Genomic DNA, 26,354 nt, shown 5'->3' on the forward strand with positions numbered 1-26,354 from the left:
CCTTGCTCTTCATGATGCTGAAGAGGCTATCAGGGGGCATGGATTTCTTCTCCTCGCATCTCTCCACTTTTCCTTTATCCTTTCCCCGTCTCCCCTTAATAAAAGAACACGATTAAAGGAACTAGCTTTCCCTATTATTACTGCATGTTATCAGGGAAAAAAATGTAATTTGCACAAAGCATATTCTAAATCTTCACGTTTTCAAGACCAACATTACGACTAGGGTAGAGGTATATGTACAAGAACAGAAGCAATCTTATCATAGCTTTCTAAGGCTTTCGAATGTATAAAACTGCAAAGTTAGGAGCAACTCGAATTTGAAAAATAATCAATACTATAATTACTAATAGAATATTTTACAAATATACCAGTTTACAATATAATGATATAATTTAATAAGCCATTGTATCTAAAGACATGTGGAAACTTAACATATTCAAAGGAAGCTTGTGCGCATCAAACTGTATTTGAAGACTAAAAATTAATTCCAGGAAGGATCTTATTATCTAAGACCCTATTAGAATTGCCTTCAGAGCCATTTAAAAGATAGAAAAATAGTAATCATTTGATCAAGAGAGCATTATTCAATTTGGTTACCCAATCAATTTACTAAATTTTGTTCAAAATTACTTTTGAACGTTTCTGAATCTTACATTCACTCACATAAAATGAAGGTTTGCTACTCTGGGGATACTAAAAATAAAGTTTTGCAGATGCTAAAGGCAATTCTGTGAGGGGAATTCCAGAAGCTTTTTGAGCAGTGACAGTACCATGTGAAGGAGAGCATAGTATCTGAGAATTATGACTACTTTGAAGGGAACAATAATTATTGGGAATACAATATGACTACCCTGCCTAAAAAATAAGCCTCATACTTTATGACCCTCTTGTACTCACTGATAGTTAGGCATAAAATGTTTACTACAACTATAAATAACATTTTAATAAATATTTTCTATACGGAATTGGGTATTTATTTAATAATCTTCTAAACTAGACACATGCTACTTAAAGTAAAGCTTAAACTTTTTTATTTTTTTGGTCATAAAAAATAAAACATACACACAGTGCTTAAATAGTGACATATTTTAATGTTCAAAGCTTTAATCATGGGTCAAAACAGATAACTTAATTCTACTCTTAAGGTTCTAATTACGAAGAATACCTTATTACTAATTACTAGTACAATTTTTGAATGAATACAATTTGCAAATCTAGTCACAAACTTTGTTTTTTAAATGACTCTTAACATGAAAGGGGATAATAAAATCTGTCAGAATTCCTCTTGTAAGACATAGAAAAATTTCTCTTGATTTTCCTAAATTTGTAATTCTCATCATTCATTCAGATTTGCAATATTTAATATGTTACCTGCAATCAATTACCCGGCCTTGATGGTAGAAGGAAGTTGGGATGATCTCACCCTGAAGTTGGCCAATACGTGGAGCTCGAGTAAGATTGGTACAGAGTAAAAATCCACAGAACACATCACTGCACATGTTTTATAAAAAAAAAAAAAGATAAAACAAGAGAAGAGGAATCAACCTCCCAAAAATCAAAACTATTTAATCTATATATATTAAAAAACAAAGTGTTCTCTTTCCTTCTAAACAGAAACATTTCCTCAGATATTGTTGGTTGGCTATGACCTCCTTCTCTTTATTAACGGGATCACATTTCTGTTCAGCTTAGCAAAATTCCCAGCCCTGAAAGATGGTCATTTTTTCTTTTCATTCTTTTAGAGCTAAAAGTGACCCCTGGGTGATGAGAAGTGAGAAAAAGCTAGCTAGGAAGTCATTGGGGAGAATTTTGCTTTCTGGATAAAAGGTTAGAGACTGACGGAGAAGACCTTTGCTTCTACCCGTTTGCTACCTTTGAACTTGGGGCCTTTGCATCTACTTTGCAATCGTGAGTTCACAAGCATAAGGATGCAAACTCAAGACCCTAAGGATTATAGAGCAGAGGAGCAGAAATCACCCAGGTCCTTGGTGACACTTTAAATGACTCACCCAGCATGAGGACATCTACCTCCAGTCTATCTGTTAAGTAAATAATGCACTCCTAAAAGATAGGCAAAAAATTGAAGTGGCACATCCAAAAAAAAAAAAAAAAAAAAAAAAAGGAAATCCATGTCCAACAAAAGCACAAAAATGTACTTAATTCCATTTGTAATCAGGGAAGGACAAATTAAAACCACAATAATATAGCAGCTCACACCTCTGGACTAGATAAAAATAAAAAGGTTGATAATACCAAGCGTTGGTAAGAATGTAGCATGACAAAATTATCATACATGTTATTCCTGGTGGGGTTTACTAGTACAAATGTTTTAGAAAACAGTGTGACATCATCAAATAACACTGAAAACATACACTCTCTATGACTTAGCAAATTTTTCTCCAGGTACTAGCTTTAGAAAATGTGTCCAAATGTGCACTAAATTACATGTAAGGAATGTTCATAAAAGCATGGTTCCTAATAGGCAAAACATAGAAACAATCTAAATGTCCATCAACACAGAATGGAGAAACAAATTGTGGTATATGAATATGAATATGAATGAAAGTAAAACAAATGAACAAAAATATTAAGAGGCAGCTACATATACCATGGAAGACTCTTAAAATGCTGAACTTAAGAAGCAAAAGACAAAATGACACAGGAAGTATGATTCCTTTTCTATAAAGTTACCAACACTTTTGGCAAAATATATCATTTAGAGATGAAAAGTTAGGTAGCAAAACTCTAAGAAAAGCAAGAAAGCTATTGCCATAAAGTCAAAATGATAGTACCTCCAGAAGAGAGACAAGTACACCGTGAGGGGAAAGAATAATTTTCTAGGATGCTTCAGTGTTCTATTTCTTGATCCAGGTAGAGGTTACACAAGAATTCACTTCGTAATTATTTGAGTAAATGTATATTTTGGTATTACTCACTTTTCTGTCTATTGCTTACATTTCATGATATCTATAAGTTTCAGAAAACATACATTGCTTTTCTTTAATTTATTGGCAGTTGGATATTGTTATCAGTATGCAAAAGCTATCTTTTACAATGATCTGATCCAATGTCTCTTGAACTTTTCGAAGTCACAGAGATACAGAGAAATGATCGGATTTGTCTAGGACATCAAGTTACGAAACGCACCTAATCAAATCTAGAAACATTCAATCCCATGGATTTTGACAAATTTAGGTCCCACTTTCTCCTTTTCCCTGGTTTCTCAAGGACTGAACACTGCAAAACATCTGTGCCTCACTCATGAGAAATTAGGTGGGAAGCATTATTCTATATCTTGGATCAATTTTATAGAAATTATGGTCAACAATTTATTGTCTCTTAAGGCCTCATCTCTCATCAAAGACTAGATGAAATTGCAAAGTTTTATACAGTGCAAGATAGAAATATTAACCAGAGAAATAAAAATTTTCCTTAAATCCTCGTGCTTCTAAATTGAGAGAAGAATCCTCATTACGGGGGAAAAAAAGAGAAGAGCTTTGGCCTATAATGTAATAGTCCCAAAGATCTAAGTTATTGAGTTAACTTGAATAAATCGTTAAATCACAATTTTAATTTCCCTCAATAATCAAGGCAAAACACCACTGATGTGCTCTGAAAATATTTCATTTCCTCAGTAAAGATGTCTGATATGAACAAACTAGATGGCTTTTAGAAGGGAAAAAAAATCTCCGATATAGATATTGGTTATTTAACTAAATCAAAAGGTGCTGCACTCGTTAAATTATCAAAAATGTATGTTATGTCACTTTAAATGTTTCCCAAAATACATATGGTCTACATATTTTGCTTATAGAGCTCTGTCTATATTAGTGCATTCATAGGGCATATCTTCTAGCAACAGTAGAAAATTAAAACCTAATATTAATTTGTAATATGTTGGCAAAGTATCTCTTCAAAAAAAAGTGTCAAGTAAAATACAACATGTGAGAGATTTTCCGAATTTTACAGAAATGGAGTGAGTCTGTGCCACGGCATTTGTCTCTAAATGAACTGACAAAATTTTTTCAGATCCATACTATCAAATTTGAAATAGTTGAACATTTATTTAAAAAATCAGTAACATTTATTCTGTGCTCGTTTCCTTAGGCCCCGAAGCTGAGTACTCACTGTTTGCTGCACTGGATCCATCGATCTCCATCTTTCCCACAGTTTCCCTTCTCCGTGCCTTCTGTATTCAGCTTTTCATAACAGAACTTGTCAGACCCTGAAGCCTCTTTTGGACATAAGCAAGAGAAGGAAATTATTTCAGTTCTCTTTGTTAGCCATAACCAGCAGTGTGACGGTAAATATTTAACAACTGGTTTCTCCAGAAAAAAAAAAAAATCCTAATTTGCAGCACTGACCAATTTGCATGGTATAAATATCACTATCTAAATTTCCATGATATAATACGTGGCTAATTTCAAGGTATCAATGTAATATCAATTGGCTTCCACAATTCCTAAAAATTTAACAATTGGCTTTTGTGGGCTAATACAAAACAACTTCAACACATAACTGTTTTTAACTTGAGAAACAAATTTATTTCTAACTCTTATTGGTGGGTTTGAAGATGGAAGGTAGGAATAATCATCAGCAGAAATCAGTGAAGCGATACACAGAAAATCAATAAACATTCTGAGTCCTGCTTTATATTACTATCAGGCGATGTTATAAAGTCTTAGTCAATTGAGAGTTTATGTTGGTACGTGGGTTTCGATATTTAAACCCTTTAAAAGACAAATATTTCATTATCTTTATTCTGTCAAAACTGAAGGACCAAATGTAAATCTTTCAGCTAACTGACATTTGACACTGAAATCACTTGTGCAGGGGAAGGGCTCTATTCTCCAGTTATGTGCTTTTTTTCCTTTGAGGGGGTGACCTGGCCTCAGCCAGCAAGGCAGATCCACTTCTTTCTTTTCTGTTCTGGCCCTTAAGAATCAAAGATCACTGGAGAGACTGGAAAGGTCAGGAAGATAACATGTGCATTAACATTTAGGAAACATACTGAGAATCGCGACCATGTATCTGAATTTCTGTATGTCTTTGGGAGGTACCTGTATTTCTACACTTGAAACTGAGGATAGTAAATTACAGAATTTAAAAAATAAAGGGCTGGAACTTTCCTGGGATAAAAGAATAGAAAGCTAACGTGAGGAGGAGGGATCTTAAATCCAAGATACAAAGTAACTGTACAAATGGCTGGATAGTGAACATGATGCTGCACACTCAACCCAATCTTTACCAGTGGATGTAATATCCTTGCTCTTGCAGCCACAAGCACTGAATGACATTATTTGGTTCTGATGACAAGTCCCCAGCTTCAGCAGGTGTTATCTGTAGTGTTGTGACTAAGATTCACAGTTCTCTTTATCTCACCCTTGTCTGGATTTTGTTTTTTAAAAAACAAAAAGTAAAAAAACCAAAAAACAAAAAACGCATCACTCCAAGCTGTACATCTCTTTCGGCAAGACTGGCAGAGAAGAACACTATGCAACAGAAATCTGAGTGTGGCCATCTACGGGAGAACGTGACCTACTTGTTCCCCAGATGTACTGACACTGGTTATCCCGGGTCTTGCACTCCCCGTTGTAGCAGCGGCCCTGAGGACAAGTACACGCATGTTACGGGACACATGGAGTCAGTTCTCTTTCTCCAAAAATTTCCCCCTACAAAGTCTCCTTTTTGTTGTATAGATAAAGTTTTTTTTTTTTTTTTCGTTCCTCAATCGAATATTTTCATAGTGAAAGTAAGACTCACAAATAGCTTAAGAGAAGCATAGGAACAACAGTCAAAATCTAAAACTCAGCCAAGATCTCACAGTATAGCCCTTTAAATCCAAATTCATCATCTAAAATGTAAAATTTTATGGTAAACAAAAATTCATACATTTCTTTGGGTGATACCAAAATGACTTTTAGCTTCTTCTTCTTTTTTTTTTTTTTTTTTTTTTTTTTTTGAATGGTTAGGTTACAATATGGCTTCAGGGAGGGAAAAACAAAAACAAAAACAAAAATCATGTTACAACAGGTTGTCATATAAATCCATACTAAACAGTCACAATTCAATAAATTAGGTTCTGAATTCTTCAGTCATCACATTTTTTGCCTTGCCTTCTATCTGGACAATCTGCAACCAGAGTAAAATATACTATATTATGTATTTGGTCTGACACTAAGCAACTCTGAATTAGAAGACCACTGCAATAATTGACTATTGTTTGAATTGTGATTTCCCTTCAAAAGTATATTTATCAAAAAGAAAAAAACTTGCAAATTAATCCTTTCAAAATTGTATTTAAACTTATATAATTCAGCATACCTGATTTTGATTGCATGCATATCCATCTTGCTTATGAAGATTTGGTGGGCACTGAAAAATATGATCTTTTTAGTTAATCTTCAGCGTTAGTACCTTCAGGCATGTGCAAGATATATATAAATGCAAAAAAAAAATGCAAGCATGGTCAACATAAAATTAGAAATGTTAAGGAAAACATGAGTAACTCCTTAAGTAGCTTACTCAAATTAATTATCTTATTATTGGTAAAAATAAGTAAATTAGGTACACACAGTGGGTGCTTTTTATGTTTCCGTTTTCCATGAGGTGGACCAGAATAATAATTTACATTCACTTGCCTACAGAGTTAAAAGAAGAAGGGATTAAAATGGACAATGAAAGGAATGATTCAGCTTGTTATGTAGGAGTGGACACATTCAGGCACTAATTTACAAGACCGGCTCAGCTCTGTGAAAAATGTCAAATCTATATTTGACACCCATGACACTTACCTAAAGGCCACATCACTAAAACGAAAGAAATATTCTGCCTTTCAACTCAGTGTAAGTGCTGTATTTTTATTAATTTCTGACCTCTCAAATCACGGACATGTTATTAAACAATCCAGATATGATGGATCTTTCTTTTTTCATGTCTATTTATCAAATAATTGTTCAGAAGTACATTTCATTTTCTCCCAAAATTACCCTGAATAAGTTAAGTTAAAATGTTTACTCTCTGTATATTTCACTTACCACATTTAAGAGAGCTAAAAAAATATATTTAACTCAAAGGCTCTGCTACAGTGTTCAAAGCAAATATGAAAAGGAAAAAAATACACAGATATGACAAGTAAATAGGAAACAGCAGTATGCATTGAGGTCCTCCTTCTCAGTTTCCACCTGCTTGGTAAACAATAGTTCCGGGTTTTCAATTGTTCAGGCCCCAACTAGAAAGCCACCCTCTGTTTCTCTCATACTCTCTTTCTAGTCTGTCTAAGAATCTCAATAGCTCTCTCTTCAAAATATAATCACTATCTGACCACTTTTCTCCACTTCTAGTGCTAACACCTGGTCCAGCTCATCACTGTCTCTCACCTGGATAATGTGACAGTCTCCAATCCATTCCCCTGCTTCCACTGAGTCGCCTTATAGTCTATATAACTACCAGAAAATCCCTTCAAAAACGTAAACCAGATCATGTCACCCCTCTTCCCAACTTACTCACTAGCCTTAAAAGTTCAACATGATTTGTCCCCATACAACCCCGTCCCCACCCCAATCTCTCGACCTCACTCCTACTCTCTGCCATGACTGATGTGACTCTACATGAATGTGCCAGGCAAGCTGCCACCCCACGGCTTTTACCCTTGCTCTTCCTTGGATCTTCTCACCGGATTTCTGCATGGCTTTGCTCAAACATCAGCATCTCGCAGAAGCCTTCTCTAACTATGCTCTGCAAAACTGTAACCCTCGCTGTGCTAGCGTCCTCTGCTCCCCATTCCCTGCTTTTTTCTTCTCCATCGCACTTATCACCAACCAACAATTCATATCCAGCAGGTTCCTAAGTACACTGTTTTGTTATAACATGGATGAGAAAGAAAAATAAAAACTGATTTTAGCTGGGGCCACAATCTGTGCAGGGTTTGCAGGTTCTCCCCTTATCTGCTTAGGTTTTCTCCAGAGGTTCCAGTTTCCTTCAACACCTCAAAGACATGCACGTGAGGTGACTGGCATCTAAACTGTCTCTGTCTGAGTGAGTGTGGTGGTGGAAGTGAGTGTACCTGGATGTAAGGGTGTGCTGTCCAAAAGGGTACTTGCTTTACACAACCAGGGTTGGGACAGGCTCTGGCCACCTGCAACCTGGACTAAGTAGGTTGGAAAAGAATGATCTTACTGGTTTTTCTTCATCTTTCTTAAATGTTTGTATAATTCATGTTTATTTCAGTGTTTAATATTAGAAGTGTTTTGGGTCTTTACTTATTTATAAGTTTGGTGATGATTTAGTGAAGAAATAGGCCATAGGAACTTAATTCTTGTTCATATCCATTAGCTTACGGTAAATTTTTGTTGTTGTTACACATCGTTAAACTTAAAGCCACAGCTTCCAAGAACCTATCGATGATGGTAGCTGAAGACTTACTGTATTTTACTAATTTGTGTGTCTATTGTCCTATCCTAATGTGAGCTCGTGCAGACAGGGATTTTATGTTTTGTTCCCTTCTGCCTTCCCAGCACCTACAACAACACTGGGCTCAAGTACTACTGAGTAGGTGGCTCAATTACTATTAGCTGCCTAAGAAAATAAATGAATGACCCATACAGACACATACAATTAAGTTATTGTTTTCTGCACATATCAAGCTGTTTAACTAAAGTTCGCTACAGAAAGATAACAACTAATTTGGAACTGCTAAGAAACAGTAACTTACTAAGGAACACTTTGAGATAAAGTGCTTTGGTTCTACATCTTTCTAAAGAATAACTGACTCTTACATAAGCTTTCCTTCATTACAGCTTTTCATTCAACCTGAAGGCGACTATTCAAAAGATGTAATTATCAGCACCAAAAGCTGGTATATTCGGCTAACTCCACAGAAACAGAGCTCCCTGTGGCCTCTCGTCTACCCAAATCCACTCAAAACACAATCATTATCTTATTAATCAACTAAAATTAATTATTTACTTACTCCAAGATAAATACAACCACATTGAACAAATACGCAAAATAAATGGTTGCTACCAGAATAGGCACGCCACGGTCTAAAATTAATTCTTCATTATTGACTTTCGCAATGTTTCAATAGGGAAAAACTTGAAGAATTCTTTACTAATGAAGAAAAAGCCCTTGCTATAAACTGTCATGGCTATATGCAAGATGATTCCTAATCAACTTATTTCCAGTTTAAACAAATAAAAGCCTGTAGCTTATCACTGAAACGTTTAACAAGGAAAATTATGGAATGTCTATGTTCTCTGGAGACATTTAAAACAGAACCATAAATCTGTGCACTTTATTCTGCCTGTGAGTACAGCTCTGGAGTGAGTCTCTAAATGGCATTCTAGCCCCCGGTTTTATGCTGTACAAGACAGTTCACTTGAGGCAGGCTTCAGCAATAGCATTTAAATGGGCTTATTTTAAATTGTGTTACACTACACATTTAGGTGACATCTAACAAAAAATATTTCCCACGTCTTTCTAAAATATCTTTATTATATCATCCAGTATTTTTTGCCAAGGAGTTCTCTCAGTTGCAAGTATTGTTTATTCTGTTATCAATTGTGAATTTAAAAAGTCGCTCAAAGCCATCAGTAAATGCTATTATCAAAATTAAGCAAAAACATACTATGAGATAAAAGAGATAGTCAAAATGTTGCCAATGATACTGATTCTCAGGGATCATATTTTCTTAATCATAATTAGTATCAATTAAATTCAAAGTTCACTTTCTCTTATAAAGCAAAAGAATTTAAGGGGTGGGGGGCTTAACTCCTTCAACTCCAATGATCTATTTCAGGTTCATTCTAGTTATATTGGAAATAATTACTGAAAGGACATTTCATTACTGAAAGAAATTAATTTAACAGTACAATTTTTACCTTATACACACAAAATCAAAAGAATATCTTTTAAAATTTAGAAAATAGAAAATCAGCCCTCATTTAAAAAGCCTACTTCCAGTAAATTCTACTGCAATTAAGGAGTTAAAGGTTGAAATAGAAAAACTATATCTCTAAAAGAGCTGAATACACAGAACCAAAACAAAATATGATGGGTATAAAAATAGTACTATTCTACATAACTAAAAATATAACTCAATGAAACAATATATCAGGAATGTCAACATACTTGTCATAAAACACAGAATGAACAATTCTTACACTTTGCTACTATACTATAAGAAAATTACAAAGAAACCTATTTACATATTTAAACATAAGAAACAGATATTCATAAAAATCACAAAAAAATAGCCTGTACATTTTTCACTGTACCACATCCTCACAAGAGTCCATTCGAATTAAGCCTCAGTTGATATATATCAAGAATTTTCAAAAAAGGTTAATTAGGATCCTTTCTTCCCCTCTCCCCTCGTTGCCTCCGGTGAAGAGAATTCAGGGTAACTCCAACTACTACTCTCTGCTCTTTTACTTCTTCCCAAGACAGGTAGAGTGTTTGATTGGTTGATTGACTGACCAAGAAACTTGGAAAGACTAATGGGCATTCTGGCTTGTTTCTGCCACTCTTATCTTGCCTGCTCACATAAATAATATTCTCTCTACTGCTTCTTCATAACAGGTGAGGCCAGGGCCTGCCTCTACAGGGAGAGGTCACTGCAGACTCGATTTTGTCAAAACCTGTTGCTATGGCCTGAATCTGGGATATATAAAGAGGCGCATTTAGTCCTCACACTAAGCTATGGCCTTTAACTTGGCTATTTTCAATAACAAAAATGATATTTTGGCCTTCGTCTGTACTGTATTTACTGGAAGCCCCTTAGAAATCACAATACCTGGCAATAGGTTACTCTACTCATGGGAACTTATCCTAAGCAGCTAACCGTAAATGAGAAACGCTCTTGAAATTCATGGAGGTGTTCATTGCCATATTAATTATAATAAAAAAAAATGCCGAAAATCTAAATATCCACCACTGGATATAGAAGTCAACTGATAAATAAACATGACAGACTCTCACGTAATCATAAAAAGGATATTTGCGTAATAGTATGGGAAAACACTTTCGAAGTAATGTCAGAATGAAAATGAAAGTAGAATGAAATCCAAAATTCTAACCAAGTTCCTACCTGCTCTGGTGCCTGATTTCTTTGAATCCTTTCCGCTGTTCTCCAGTTATTCCTGCTTTCACTCTATTTCTTAAAGAAGCCAAGCTTATTATTCACTATTTTCTGACTAGCTGCTTATCTGTGTTTTTACTTAAATGCTAATTTCTCCAGGAAAATATACCTGATCACCCTATTTAAAGCTCTCTACCCCATCATTTTTTTTTCACATAGCCTTATTTTATGCTTAGTACTATCGCCATTTAATATTTTTGTTCATTCATTTCTCTCTATCCACCCCGTAAATTCTAAGTTCCAGAAGAGCAAGGATTTGTCTATCTTCATCCCTACCATATCCCACCATTTACAGCAGTGCTTGGCACACAGGTGCTCAACAAATGCTTATTTGAATGACAAATATTTAGAAAACATGATAGAAATTATTAAAAATGTGAAAATTACCTAAAGAAGGAATGCTATACGGCAACATTAATTATAATGTTATAAAAATTTTAATGTGAGGAAGATTATGCTCATGTATGGGCCATGAGGTCAGGACTCTGTAAGTGGATGGGAGATGGCAACAGAGTTGACAAAGGAGGACTTCTGCTCCCAATCCCATGTTAGCCAGAGCAGTGCTACTTGTTCCCTACTTTCTACATTGGGCTTCCATCCAAAATTTTGTTAAAAGAAAGGGTTTTGTGGCTTAAAAATGTTTGAAAACAGAACATTAGTGCTTCATTGGTGCTTTAGATGTGGGGACCAGGAAAGAAAAACCAATTAGTTGGCTATAAACCCAACTAATGAAAAGGAAATTTGGAAGAAAAAAGTATTTAGGTCCAAAAAACACAACAAAAGTTCTTAAAATAAAGACATAGTAGATACCTAGAAATTACTAGAAGACAAAGCAAAACGAAACTAAAACAAAAGAAGAACCAAAGTATATTTACACATGCAATCCAAAGTGAAAGCTTTAAAATGTGTATTTACAAGTAAATGTATTACCTAAAACTGAGTTTGCCATACCTGGCCAGAGTCTCCAGTACAATATTCAGTAATATCACATCCATTCACAGCATCCCGACATTCATACCCTCGTGGCTGAAACTGCAAACCGAAATTCGATATTAGGAGATAGTATGAATTAAAGTTTGAAAGCGTTAGCATTCTTATATTCAGCAATAATTCTCCTACTCTCATAACCATCACCAAACTCTTTTTATTGCAGAATAAAGAGAAGGCCAGATAACACTCTCTGTATTGAATATGAATCATTAACCAAGGCAGTAAATGTTTAGATTTCAAAACCCACTGTCTCAGAGTATTATTTTTAGAAAAGAATGTGATGGTAATTATGTAAAGAGGAAACACCAGTATGGCTTAAGACAAAAGAGCAAAATACTAAAATATAAATATTTAAGATCTTTCTGAAGATTGATGTACATACCCAATGTTTGCTAACTTACTTAAGGGCTTGGATAGTAATATTGCTTTAATTAAATATACACAATCAAATTTCAATGATCCCCGCCAGTAACACCAGCAAATGCCTACTATATATAAGGCATTTTATATGTCTGGATGGGACTGCGTAAAAGAGGAAGCAAAGAGCCCATCACCCTCGAGCAACTTATAACCTGGTAAGGAATGTAAGGTGAGTGAGTATAAACTAAGCTAGAATCGTCTAGAATACCATAATGCATGATACCCATTGGTATTAAATAAAATAATCAAATCATTCAATTTTATAGTGAAATGGAATTTTAGAGGTTTTATACATGAGAAAAGGGAAGACTTAAAAAAAAACTTTTAATTTTTAAATCTAGAGGTCTCTACAGATGGAAGTAACTATGTGTCTACACACATATAAACATATATTCAGGGATCACTTCCTTATCTAGCTTTCTTGCCTTTATAGGGGATTTAAAAAGCCAGATGTATAAATAAAATATGAGCACCAGCTTTTATGCTCAAGTTCTAAAATAATTAGGGTAAGTTTTAAAGAACAATATTATTATTAGGTCATATTATTAAAAAGAACACGGGAATCATCTCTCTTCTTTTCAACCACTTAACTTGTTTTTCATCTGTGTTAATAGGGAACTCTGCATGTTTATTTTGGAAGGAATATAGGTATATATTTTTAAGGAGGCATTGGAAGATAGGATGGTTGACAGTGAATCATGAGTCATAGTAAAGGTAAATGTTACGACCCACAGAACTTGGGTAAATTTATTGATTCTACAGGATTGCCAGACTAATATGCACAAATTTGTGGTAAGCTATACAAATGCTCAATGTGCATATTGAGATATTTAGCTAACATGTCAATAAAAGAAAAGATAAAACTATCAGAGAACTTACGAGACATGAAGTATTGTTACAGCAAGGCCCGTCGCTGCAATGGGCCCCGTTGGAGAGAGAGCACTTCTTACAGCACAGTCCATAGCATTCCTAGAAAAAACACTTTACATGAGTGAGGAAACTCACCCACTGGTCATTCAACATTCTCTCCACATGTGACTTATGCATAATCCAAATGAGGAGATTTATACAATAGTAAGCAAATACTTTAGGAAAGAATGAATCACGTTAAACAATAATAGATTCCTCCCTGTCATACTTCTCGGCAAAGCATGATCATCTACCAAAGGGCTTCTCTACCAAAAAGTCAGCTTATTTCTTAGCAGGCACCCCACCTTTGGTTAGTTCTATTACATTCTCAATAATCTAGTTTTATAGAAACAAAAATAATACACAACACAAAAGAAATGTTTTGTGATTTGGTAAAACTGGTCTGAGATAAATGTGAGCTATGAACTTTTAAGAGGTAGGGTATTTGATTAGAAGACTGCATTAGGGTTTTTTTGTTTTTTGTTTTTTTGGTTTTTTTCCAGATAGGGCCTTAAGAAAATGATTAATTCTAATGTGTCTGAGCTGGGATTAAGCATCGATGAGAGCAGTCTGAAAGAAAGGCAGTAAGACCACAATGAATGATAGCACTGGCTTTTCCCTAAGGCTATTCTTGTTTGCTCTGGGTAGGAGCTGTGCTAAAGGTAGAAAAGATCTCTTATACCTACCACATGGAAACCACAATCACATTCCTCCCCAGCTTCTACATATCCATTTCCACATTCTGTGGGCTCGAATAGCTGAAAGATATTAGGGAAATAAAAAAAAAAAAACATTTTAATTTATCATAGAAAATCACCATACCACTATGACTCTTTAACCAGATATCATGTGATATTCTTCTGTGATCTGTTGTTATGGCATCTTATAAGTAATGTCTGTGTGGGAAATACTGTTCACTTATTAATAACACTTCTAAAAACAATATTTTAAATGGGGTAATATCTCTTAGAGGATTCTCAAGAGGTGGGCTCCAGAGATGACCTCTACCATTAGAGTTACTTTTTACGGAGATAAGCTGTCAAGAGGAATAGATCACTTTTCACGTTTGTTAAAAGAGCTAAGATGCATTGCTAATAAGACATATCTAATTTGCTGACTTAAGGCAGCTGAGAAGACATCAAAATTGCCAAAAACATAATAATGCCTCAGTCAGAGCTAAAGGTGATATATACAATCAAGTAAATGCAAATAAGCTTTAAAAAATGTGGCTGGAAATCCATGCCCATCATTCCCACTGAAAAAGAAATCCAGACTGCCCGAAGTACATATGCACAGATGTACAAAAAGCTCTCAGTCATTCCTGGAACAATGGAAGGGTCAAATTTTTAAAACGATCCACCTTACTGGTGCTATCAACTTGCCTGCCAGATAAACTCTATTGCAACCAATTGGGGAGACAGTTGATTGTTTACGAGAACCATTCCAATTTCCCATCGCCTAGAGCAAGATTTCTCTGTGCATGTCTACCACACCTGGGTGAAGACTGGAACAGTACATCCCAACACAAATGGTCAGTGCCATGAATACAAGGGGGAGAAAAGAGACTCCTTCCCCCAGAAGCAGCGCACACTCAAGGAAGGGTTGGCTTCCACTGAGTCCACCTGAGTAATCCTCCCTCCATGTCCAGGAAGGCGAAACTATTATAAGAAGCAAGGAAGGTTTCCAGGATACTTGGGTGGGACTCCCCTGTGGGAAAGTCCAAGGAATGACATCAACAGTCCTAACATTTTCAGTATTTTGGTATTTTGTTCAGCAGGCAGGAGGAAATGGAAAAGGGAAGGGCAGACTGGAACATAACTAATGCTTTACATCAGGCCTCCCATGTAACCGACTGTTAGATTTCATGCTTAGGACTTGCCCATCTTGAGAGAGGTCATTACTGTAAACCAGACAGAAAACATGGCAATCGGGAAGGTCCCCACAGCACAGAAAAGATGCATATGGATATTGTAAAAATACATAAAACAGGAATACATACATTCACTGACTAAAAACACTTGGAAAAAGTCAGTTGTTTGATACATACATATAAATTCTTTTATTGGAATCTACAAGGGCTTTTTAAAGTAATTCTAATAGTGATAGATCCTTATATACACACTAGAAACTTTAACCTTTCCAAACAACTCAGCGTTGTTTCCTCAGGTGTGATGCTGATAATTAGCTGGTGAGCTGCAAGGCAAAATTAGCCATGTACATTGTAACTCAAAAATACCAGTTGCTCACATTAATTCATTATTACTCATTTCATCTTTTTTCGACATTCTCAAGCTTTCAGATTTCTGTTGCATTGAGATGAATGCCATAAAAGGCAGGCAGCCGAGTTTAATGATGCAAGGTCACTTTAAAATTCTTGTTTCTTTTTCTGCAGCCTCACTGCAATTCTATACAAATCTCAGGCACCAAACTACCATTCCCTGACTACAGCAGTATCACTTAATTATGGGGCTAGGAATAAATTATTCTGTCAGTTATCTACATTTGTCACTAATTTTTTTAAAAAGGCTAATGATTTCACTCCTCTCTCAATTTGCAGAGTATTAAACATTTTGTATGGCAATAGACTATTTCTGACTTATGAAGTAGTATTTTAAAAGAAAATGTGAAATGTGCTACATTAGAATTTCTATACTATCTGTTAATTAGCATCAACCCTGTCTTTTTGCCTGTCAAGCAACTCTTCCCAAACATCCTACTACAGGTCCGCAGTCTATTATCCAAAAGCTTTAAAGCTGGCATATTCGAGAATTTTGACTTTGCTGTATTTTAGAAAAGCATGATGCATTTACCATGCTCTAATAACCCTGAGGGGACTGGTGCACACCCTATAACCAAACACATCAATATTTCCACAGTAAGATTTATGAATATTTACACTGTGAGGTATAAATAAAGATTTTCAGTTTTGGGTAAGTTCTCATGTCCGATGTGTTTTCTGCAAACTCATTAAAAACACTTCCAATTTTCAGAGCTTTTTTGAATAAAGGAATTTGTGGATAGGGGATTGTGACACTGTACATATGAACTTTGATGAAATGTCAAATGACAACGTGGAGCTTCCCAAGTAAAGAGACTGTATAATATAGATACATAGATGTATTTGTGGGATCCATATTTTGGACCATTTTTTGGCTAGCCAATGTTAGTAATGCTTCCGATCTGGGAGAATAGACCACTTAAAAGAAAAAGAAAAGAAAAAGACAAGACATTAGTTACACTCCTAGAGAGTATGTTAAGGGGAAATGGAATTTTTGTCAGAGTAATGGATTAAAATAATATATTTTAATCTAAGCCACTATCTCTTAGCAGCAAGGAGAAAACCTTAACATGAAAATTTCAAAGATATTTTTAAAGATTGTTTGTTTTTTTGGAGGGGGTATTTGGGAGAGGGTGCAGCTAAGACTAAAACCCAAAGATTTAAAACAGTAAAGCTATGCTTTTGCCATTCATTTAAACAGGTCTCAGTCTTCGACATGATAAAGCCTTTTGTAACTAAATATTGATCTAATTTGACAACAAACCTGTTTTCCAAGACAAGTATCTGATATTTGGCACTATTCTATTCTAAAAAGGAAAGGAAAGGAAAGGAAAAGGAAAGGAAAGGAAAGGAAAGGAAAGGAAAGGAAGGAAAGGAAAAGGAAAGGAAAGGAAGGAAGGAAAGGAAAGGAAAGGAAAGGAAAGGAAAGGAAGGAACGGAAAAGGAAAGGAAAGGAAAGGAAAGGAAAGGACAGGAAAGGAAAGGAAAGGAAAGGAAAGGAAAGGAAAGGAAAGGAAAGGAAAGGAAAGGAAAGGAAAGGAAAGGAAAGGAAAGGAAACTTGAGAAATTACTAACCTTTGTTGGCCTGTTGAAAAGACAGGCTCCACCCCCTCTCTGTAAAAAGTCTCTATACTCCAAAATGCTGCACTTTGAGAACTTCCGGGAATGGGATACCCTGAGGAAATAAAGAATCAATTATGTAAATAACTTACCAAAAGTAGTTTTCAGAGGAGAAAATTAAAACCCTGGAATTAGAACAAAATATTTGCCCAGATGATTCCACACAAATTTTGGCAAGGCACTTACGTTCAAATCGCCAAATATGTGTGAGTCAGTTTCTAAAAATAGTAACTTAAAGAAAATCACAGATTTGGGGACCAGGTTACAACCTCCTCAGTGCTCAAGACCTTTTGCACCTGGGCCTGAAAGAGTTTATGAAGAGTTCATCACAAAACTTCATCTAGGCTGTATTTTTAAATGTGGTCATTTTTATTTGCTCTGTCTCAGTAAAGGAAGCACTTTTTTTTTTTGTCTCTGTCCTGAATAAAAGGAACTTGGGAACCCACGAGATTTTATTTTGAAGAAAGCGTTGTTAGAGTCAATTTATTAAAGATTATATAATGCAAGCTTCAGCAAGACAATTCAGGTAAATAAGAAACCCCTAAAAAGATGTATTAGACCATACATATACGTGCATACATGTTTTTAGTGTACCTTATCCTCACCTTCAGATGCTATTGGGTGATATTCTGGATTTAAAAGGACTATAACATGAGCCTCTCTATGATTTATTTAATCAAATTATTATCTCTATGTTAGTACATAGGGGAATATTAAACACATAGTCAAGGTTAAACAAATAATAACTGATTCCTTGAGCATATCTGTAATCATACTTGATTTGAGAGTGAAAGACCACTTATTCTAAGATGTGAGCCAATACTTTTATGTATCCTGATGTATAAGGGTAGTGTATGCAAGTAGGTAAAATCTGCCACTGTTAACGGAAATCTCTTACAAGAACTATGCAGAAATGTATACTTGAGAGAAAATATATGTTAACATTAAATAGTTTTATTGTATCTATGACTAATCAGTCCAAAAATCCATTTGGAAATTGGGAGTTTAGAAGACAGAAGATATCTCCATATAGAACCCATATTATAAATGGCGTTACCTTCCTATAGCAGTTCTCAAAAACGTATGTTTAAGCCATAATGCTACTAAATTATGGTACAATACTAAGGGGATTGTGAAATCTAACAGTTTTACGTTTAGACTACATTTCTAGAAACAAGCATTCTAAAGTCACAGGGAGAACGGCTGACCCTCTCTGCAAACCCTCATGCTCACACTCCTGAGCTGGACTCCTGGTGGAAGAATAAGGAAGGGAACTCTACACAAGTAGGTAAGGGCTCTGGCAACCCAAATCTCCTGGGGTTGGAGGTAGGACCGGAAATGACTGCCATGTCGAGCAGATATGTGGCATGGGCAAAGGAAGTGGGAGAGGCACGTGGGCAAGGAAACCTTTCTTATCAACAAGGAGAGCTTTAGGGCTCTTAGGGCAGTGGTGCCCCTCAGGCAGGGGTCCCTGGGAAAAAAAAAAGGTAATGTTTCTGGGCCTTGGTTCACAGAAGCAATGGCAACTCTGGGGCATCTGCCCTGGTTCCCAAAGTATCCACAGAAGAGAAGAGATAGGTGAGAAAATGTTCAAATACCTACCAGTAGGAGACTATCTAATTTAGACACAATAAATCTGTCTTAAAAAATTATTGATTATATAAGCAGTATAGTACAATTTTTATTACAGCAACATGTCTGTTTGTGAGTTCCTTAAAATAGAAATTGATGACTAAATTGATTTTCACTGAGTGCTCCAGGTAGAAGACCAGCTTTTATTCTAAGTGTACTAAAAAATTAATGCCTCTACTAAACTTAGAAGCATTTAATAATGTGCTTCCTTTAAGGGTTAATAAAAGTATGAATAGTTACTTTGTTTTATTCTTATCGCCAACTTTAAATAAAAAATTAAAATGTAAAGTAAATTAGTCCTTTCATTTTTAAAATATCAGATAATTAATTATTGAATTTATACTACGTGCTTAGCCTAAAAGACCAGTACCCAAGAGACTGTTTATATAATTACATGCAGCAATTTCAGTGAAAGACATATATCAAATACATGTATAATAACAATTTACCCTGTTTCCTCCATGATGCAGCCACCCCAGGATTCTGTGCAGTCACATTCTAGTCCGAGGGAACAATAAAAGCAGAAGAAAAGAAAAACAACAAAAGTCACATCTTCAATTTGCATTACAGCTTTTGAAATACTCCCTTATTACCAATTCCATGTGAAACAGGTAGAGAAGGTGGTCTCACAAAACAAAATCTATTTTCTTTAAATCAATATTTATCCTTTCCAGAAGCATAGGTTACTTCCTAAGACAATGGCTAGCAAAAAATACAATTTTTGTAGACTCAGAGAACTCAGTATTCCAATGTTTAATGAAAAGTACCCCGGTCCAGAAATCGGAAAGCCTGAGTTCTAGTCCAAATTCTTTCTCCTTGATGAGAGAGTCCCATAGGGAAGTGACTTAGCATGTCTTGGGTCTCTGTTTCTACCTCTAAAATGGGGAATGAATCTCTCTGCCTATCTCCCCAAGTGGTTCTGGGGCCCACAGGAGCTGGGACGCCTGTGTGCTCTCTGTGAACTGTAAAGCTCTATTGCACAAAAGCAATGAGCCATCATTTAAGTCCTGCTCACAGAGTACACTGGAAGTTAAAGATGAGAACTCAATAGGCCAGAGACTTGAAGAACACTATGCTAAAAAGGTTTAGTATAAGAGAGCAATCTAAATGTAAATAATCGTTTAAATTAAATAACAATCATAAAATTGATATTGTGATGGGCTGTTCTTTTCATTTAATTTTTCCTATTCTCTTTTCTATTATAGATAACAGATACTTTTAAAGAAAGACTTCCAAATGGATTTTTTAAAATTCAAAGTTCAGAACTAATAACTATCTAAATAATTCAAACAAATAATTCACAAAGGAATGAAGAGTTTTAAGAAGGAATTATGCCAGGCATTGATAATGAATGTTATTTCTCACCCTACCCCACCATCCCACTCGGTAACACTCCCAGTTGCCCCAGCGCTGGCTTCTTCTCAGCTCCAGGGGTTTCAACTTATCACCAACTTTAAATAAAAAAATTAACAAGGCTGTAAAACCTTGTCTTACTTCTTTCATATTTTAAGGCATTTATGCCAGCAGACAAAGCCCAAAATACCTCCTTTAATTTTTACTCCATGTTTCCTTGGGAAAGCAAATTCCCTGAGCAAGATACTAATAAATAAATGTTTGCTAAATGCCACTAGACTTAATATACCCATAAATTGATGACTTAGTATGCCATAAAGGGAATTGAGAAGCCTCTGGATAAATATCTTGTTTCAAGTTTCCGGAATATTATGTCTTACTGACAATTTGATAGTAAAAAGCATAAGTGTAGGATAAAGTTAAGGTAGATTTCTGTCCCTTTCTTCTTTGGGGGGCAGGGGTGCTTTACTTCTGGTATCTGATATTTTTCTCAGAGGGGAGGAACCTTTCGCTTAATTCCGAGGTAAGAGAATAATTCGAGAGAACACTTTGGTTCTTCCTTCCACAGGATCGCATTATGGGAATCCTAGGCAGTTTTTCCTTCTGCCACAAAAAAAAATGTATTAGAAAATTATATTTTACTATTGTGTTGGTATAAAAAGAAACATAATGCACATTGGATTTTATTCTGATTTTAAAAGAAACTAAAAGTTTTTAGGGACCCCCTAAAACTATTGTGGGCCTTAGACACTTGGTCACTAGAAACTCAGCACTGTCTTTCTATCTTCCTCTCGTCCGATTAATAAAGAGAGTGACACCTTGCAGTCACTGGCTGCATTTTCCTACTGGATGTGTCTGGGGCCCCGTTTGCACTCCCTTTTGGCCCTGCCCACCCACTAGAGGAGCGTGCTCTCCTCTCCCACCTCCCCTGGGCTTAAAAGGCCTGGGGGCAGGGCCTCCCTGTAAGGAAGGCTTCTCTAGTTTCTGATGGGACTACCAGATGAGTTTAATTAAAGGTGGGTAAGTTAACAGTCTGGGCTCTCTTTTGACCCTAGATTTAAGCTATTTCCTGACCCAACTGTGCTTTTATCAGACTTGTGAAGGAGACTCATGGGCATCTTATTTCTAGACTCATGTGGTTGGAACCCAGAGGGTGACTACTCGTCACCCCCAACACTCTGCAGTATGGGAAAGCTGATCAGGATCTCAGAAAGTGAGTGTGGTTTTAGCGAGTTTGGAAAAGGGACAATTCTACAACCTAATCAGACTGAGAATTACCTTAAATTGCTCAACTTACCATTTTTTTTTTTTTTAGAGGAAGGAGATATACTACAATTAAACTATAATGACTTAGAAGTAAAAAATATGTATTTATTGACTGGACATGCATTATACAGACAGAACGGCACATGAAAGGGAGTAAGAAGGTCCGTGTACATACTTGGCTTTCTGCTAGAAGGTTCCCATTGGATTCCAAGGTTTTGAGCCAGGCTCTGCGATAATACTTGTGCCACTGCCATTGGAAGACCATACTGTTTTTCAGAGTTGGAAGTGTGTGGGAGACATTTGAGAGAGTGCACAAAGCTAGTTATTATTTCTTAATCATTACCACATGTCATCTCAGTTCCCTAAGTAGAGCCTCACAGCATCAAAAAGCAGCATATGCTCCTTTGTCACTTCTTCCTTGCAAATGGGCCCAAGAAGCAGAAAGCCCCTCTTACTATGTGGCATCTCTCAGAATTTGATGCGCTCACGTGGAAACATAATATACAAGCCATAAAAGGCCGTATGTACCTCAATTTGACTCATACCAAACCAAGAATCAATTCAACTTACTACAAATATGTCAAGAGAGGTCTCCAATGGCTATAGGGGTAACCTGGTATACTCTGGCACTGATCAGGGTTTAGATATAGTTGATTTGGCTTTTTGGGTGCTGTTGCCAACTGTTGTAAGAATTTTCCTTATATTAATGAAGGTAACGAAAACCAAACAATGGGATTAAGGAAATAATTGTCTCATTTGGTTCTATAGATAGGTAGTTTGAAGGCATAAAGATAAAAAATTTACATAGGGAGAAAACAAAGATACTAATTAGATACAATCACAAACTCTTTGGTATAGATGAGTTAAACCTAACATGGGCAAAAGAGCATTATAACTTCAAGTTATAAGGGAAGAATTAAGAAGCTTATAAAAAGTTATCTGTAGAGGCCAAAAAAATCTCTAGGCTAATTTTTGGCTTGCATTTGCCTGATAAATATGAAAACTATTACTACAAAATGAAACAACGTCTCTTTTCTAACACCAAAGATCACTTTGGGTTCTATTTGCTAATATAAACCACTCAAAATATATTCTCGATGTCATTATCATTCTAAATAAGCTTGCGAAGGGATATAAACTGGGCCATACAGAAAAAAGAGATCATATAAGATACAAAGATAAAGCTCTACTTTAGGAAAATTGGCAAAATTTACCTCATTCACACCAACTCCCCTTGTGCGAGAACAGACACCTCCAAAGTAGCTCAGACTGCTTCTCTTATAGTGGAATGTCACGCGTCTTTAAAAAAAGTTGCAGTTAGGAAAGTACATTACATAAGTTCTCCCAAAACATGTCTATACTCCTACAGTGAATACCCAAAACCTGTACTCCTGCAAAAAAATCAAAAACTGTATTTTAAATACATTTATATTTATGTTGTCATAAAAAATGTTCAAATTTATGTTAAACTAAATAACCTCAGTTGAGAAACATTACTTGAGCATCATGTACTGGCACAGGAACTAAGGACACAAAGATAAACAGACCACAGGCCTTGACTTTTTTCTAGTGAAGAATATCTAGTATTTATACAAAATATTGCTGATTATTATAAATTGAGAGGAAAGAAAGTAAGAGGAAAGGAAGGAGACTTTGGTTGGTTTGATTCCAGGACGGAACCTTAGAGGGCTATATATAAATATATGTATATATATGGCATCACTTTCCTTAGTGATAGAACATCAATTTTATTCAATAATTCACCTCAAAAGAAAATATTTTCTAGCCTCTCTTGCAGGTCAGTGTGACCATGTGACTAAGATCTAACAAATGATTTGCTAGTGAAATTGATGTGTGCAAGCTTTCAGGAAATCTGCTTTAAAAGAGCTTGGCTGGAAGGAATGCTCTTTTGCAGTCATCCAGGACCATAATTCCTGCTGCCTACAAGAAGGCTGCATTGCCAGCAGCCATCTTGAATCCTGAGTTGACCTTATGGATGGATGAAGGTCTGAAGGAAAGGATGTTCTCTGAAGGTAGATCTAATAACTAAAGAACCACCATCTCAGCATCTTTGTGTGTCTTACTAACAGAGAGAGGAGTCAACAACAGTCTTGTTGAAAATCAATATACTGATATGTAAACTTAACTTTTCCAATAAAGGGATAAAGATAAATGTCAAACCAAAGACCGTGGGTACATACGATATGAGGTGCACAGCATCAGCATGCTGCTTGATACGCTGCCGGTATTTGGAGAATTCATGGAGCATCTGCACAGGGTTGGTGGTGATATCAATATGATCCTTCTCAGTCCAGGTCTCTACGGCCACCAGGACAACCCTGGTATTGAGCTGCTCCTTGTAAATCTGAGGGTATACAACAGGACAGGTGCAGGAGGAAAACACTGGGTCAAACATGCACAATCAGTGATTCAGAGTCAGCGGAAGGACAGGAGGGAAGGTAAGAGGAGAACACGAGGTCAGAATTAGCTCATCATAGAGAATCTTCTTTTCCTTTCTCTTTTCCAAGAGCAAAGATAAAGAACAATCACACAGTTCGGCCTCTCCGATGAGTTTATTTCAATCCCAAATCAGTACATTTAGTGGCCAGGCATCTCGCCAAGGGATAAATTAGCAGGGATGTCACTATTATAAAGTCTGGACATAAATCCAAAACAGGGTTCAATAAAGACACTCTTCCAAACCTCACAAGAGGTAACAGTTTGGAGCCAGATACATGGGGGGAGTGCAGTACAACCAGTTATTCTTGCAGGATTGGAACAGATCACTGAATCCTTTGACAAGTGCCAACACCATGGCCAGCGTGCCCCTGGAAGCCTTGTCGTATGAAAAGTAAAGTATCACTGGGAGAGAATCAAGGCTCTGAGGCCAAAAGAGGGAAGGGCAAATTTATATCATCCGTTTCACCCTCACCACAGGGTGGCATCACGCAATACTTAAATTGTGTCTTCCTGCTCTCCTTATTTTGGGGCCAGCAGCTAAATAATTCACACAATTAAGCAATTTCAATGAATGTTGTCACTTGGTCCTGTTTTCCAACTAATTAAGAAAATAATGGATGATCTTTGAATACACTGAAGAAAGGGAATATCAGCATGGCTAAATCAACCTGAAGCGATAACGATTTCATAAGGAGAGAGTTAAATGCAACGTATTTTAAAAATTAATGAGTCAGCTTCAGAATCTTGTAAGGTAATCCAAAATAAAAATTACACTTTGTAAGATGTGATTCTATTCAAGCATACTAAAATGACTAACACAGAGATGCTGCCCAGGGGGAAAAGAGTGTTTAATATTTTTATTTCAATATTCACTTATAATTTCCCTCTGAGAAGACAGGTGAGAGCTGAAATTAAAGAAAATCAATAAACCATGTATATTTGGCTTTCTGAATTTCAGTCCTAACTTCATATGCTATTCTAGGCCCATCCATCCATGTTATACTTCTGCTTAGCTATGCCTACCACATTATATGTCATGAGTATTTAGATGATTGGAAGTTTTCAGATTGTTTAAAAGGCAAAAAAGAAAGCAGTTCTTTGGAGAAAATCAGTATCATTTAGATATTTGGCAATTTATATAAAAAAAAATTCCAAGTTAAGAGGGAACATACAATAAGTATCAGATAAAAATATATTTGGCTGAACAAAATAGCACTGTACATTAGAATACACTAAGTAGTATGCAACATTTAACTTATGACTAGTCAAACTGAACTATTTATTGGAACATAGTGAATAGTATTCACATATATGGAGTTCCTATTTAAAGAAGAAAAAAGCAAGAAAATTTAACCATCATTCTTTGTAAGTTATAAAATATGAAAGGAAAATTATCGATATGAAAGATTTGTAGAGTAAGTCTTTGTAAGGAAGCATGTATTTCACTGTTTCAAATTAGTTTTATTTGAGGACTACACTTAATTCTGTCACCCAAAAATGAAGTCTGAAGCATTCCACTAAGGGGAGCACTAAGAAGATAAACTTAGGTTTTTTTTAAAGAAACTTTTTGTATTTCTCAAGCATAATGCACCTCAATCTGTTAATTCTTTTGCCATATATTTAAGACAATAAGCTCAACTGATCATTATTGTTATTAACAAAGTTTAGTTCGCCAAATTTAATTCGTACTCTTCTTCTTAGCTAATTTCCTGCAGTGTTTTTGTCCTGCATCAGCTCTGGTGACAATGAGGTCTAGATATCACTTAGAAGCAACTATGGTATATCTTTGGAATTCAAAGAATAAAAATCCCCTGAAACTCTTACAACACCACCCTTTGTGAAGCAAACCACTCCATAATTTCTTAGCCAGATAAGCTTAAGGATGGCATTTTTATATTTTACAAGAAAGAACAAAAGTAACAAGTAAGCACACAGAGATATAAACCATTCTATTTTGGAAAAATAGGTTCAAGAAACCTGGAATACTTACAGAATCCACAAGGTTGACCACAGACTTTGCAAAGTTGTTGGTGTGTGCATGAGAAGAGCGATACTTCTTATACTGGGGAGGAAAAAAAGATATGCCAGTCACTGCCAAATCATAATTTAATGGTAAATTTCAAAATTCTATAAAAGCAGAATTCTCACAGCAATAGTAGAAGTGGGGATGAAAAATACAGAATTTAGTTTGTGCCATGCTGGGTATGGTGGTGTTCTTATTTTACTTCTGTGCTATGCAGGAAAACTCAGACGATCTAAAATACCCATGGTGTTCTAGGTAATAGA

The 26,354-nt window shown here is 35.8% G+C and overlaps 1 protein-coding gene across 3 annotated transcripts in view; it reads right to left on the reverse strand.

The window, feature by feature from the left end:
* The window catches only part of ADAM23 (ADAM metallopeptidase domain 23), a 139,827-nt gene that overhangs the window by 24,450 nt on the left and 89,023 nt on the right, over positions 1-26,354 (reverse strand). For all 3 annotated transcript variants that reach the window (XM_036237004.1, XM_016135067.2, XM_036237005.1), the window contains exons 10-22: positions 26,059-26,130; positions 23,810-23,973; positions 22,823-22,907; positions 21,784-21,874; positions 19,439-19,487; positions 17,313-17,412; positions 14,146-14,217; positions 13,430-13,519; positions 12,092-12,172; positions 6,325-6,375; positions 5,543-5,606; positions 4,129-4,234; positions 1,372-1,491 (exon numbers count right to left, since the gene is read on the reverse strand). In XM_036237004.1, the coding sequence (XP_036092897.1) occupies positions 1,372-1,491; positions 4,129-4,234; positions 5,543-5,606; positions 6,325-6,375; positions 12,092-12,172; positions 13,430-13,519; positions 14,146-14,217; positions 17,313-17,412; positions 19,439-19,487; positions 21,784-21,874; positions 22,823-22,907; positions 23,810-23,973; positions 26,059-26,130 (1,145 nt within the window). The remainder of the gene's footprint in view (positions 1-1,371; positions 1,492-4,128; positions 4,235-5,542; positions 5,607-6,324; positions 6,376-12,091; positions 12,173-13,429; positions 13,520-14,145; positions 14,218-17,312; positions 17,413-19,438; positions 19,488-21,783; positions 21,875-22,822; positions 22,908-23,809; positions 23,974-26,058; positions 26,131-26,354) is intronic.

Source organism: Rousettus aegyptiacus, unplaced genomic scaffold (genome assembly GCF_014176215.1).
Source record: "Rousettus aegyptiacus isolate mRouAeg1 unplaced genomic scaffold, mRouAeg1.p scaffold_m13_p_2, whole genome shotgun sequence".
NCBI classification, from domain to species: Eukaryota; Metazoa; Chordata; class Mammalia; order Chiroptera; family Pteropodidae; genus Rousettus; species Rousettus aegyptiacus.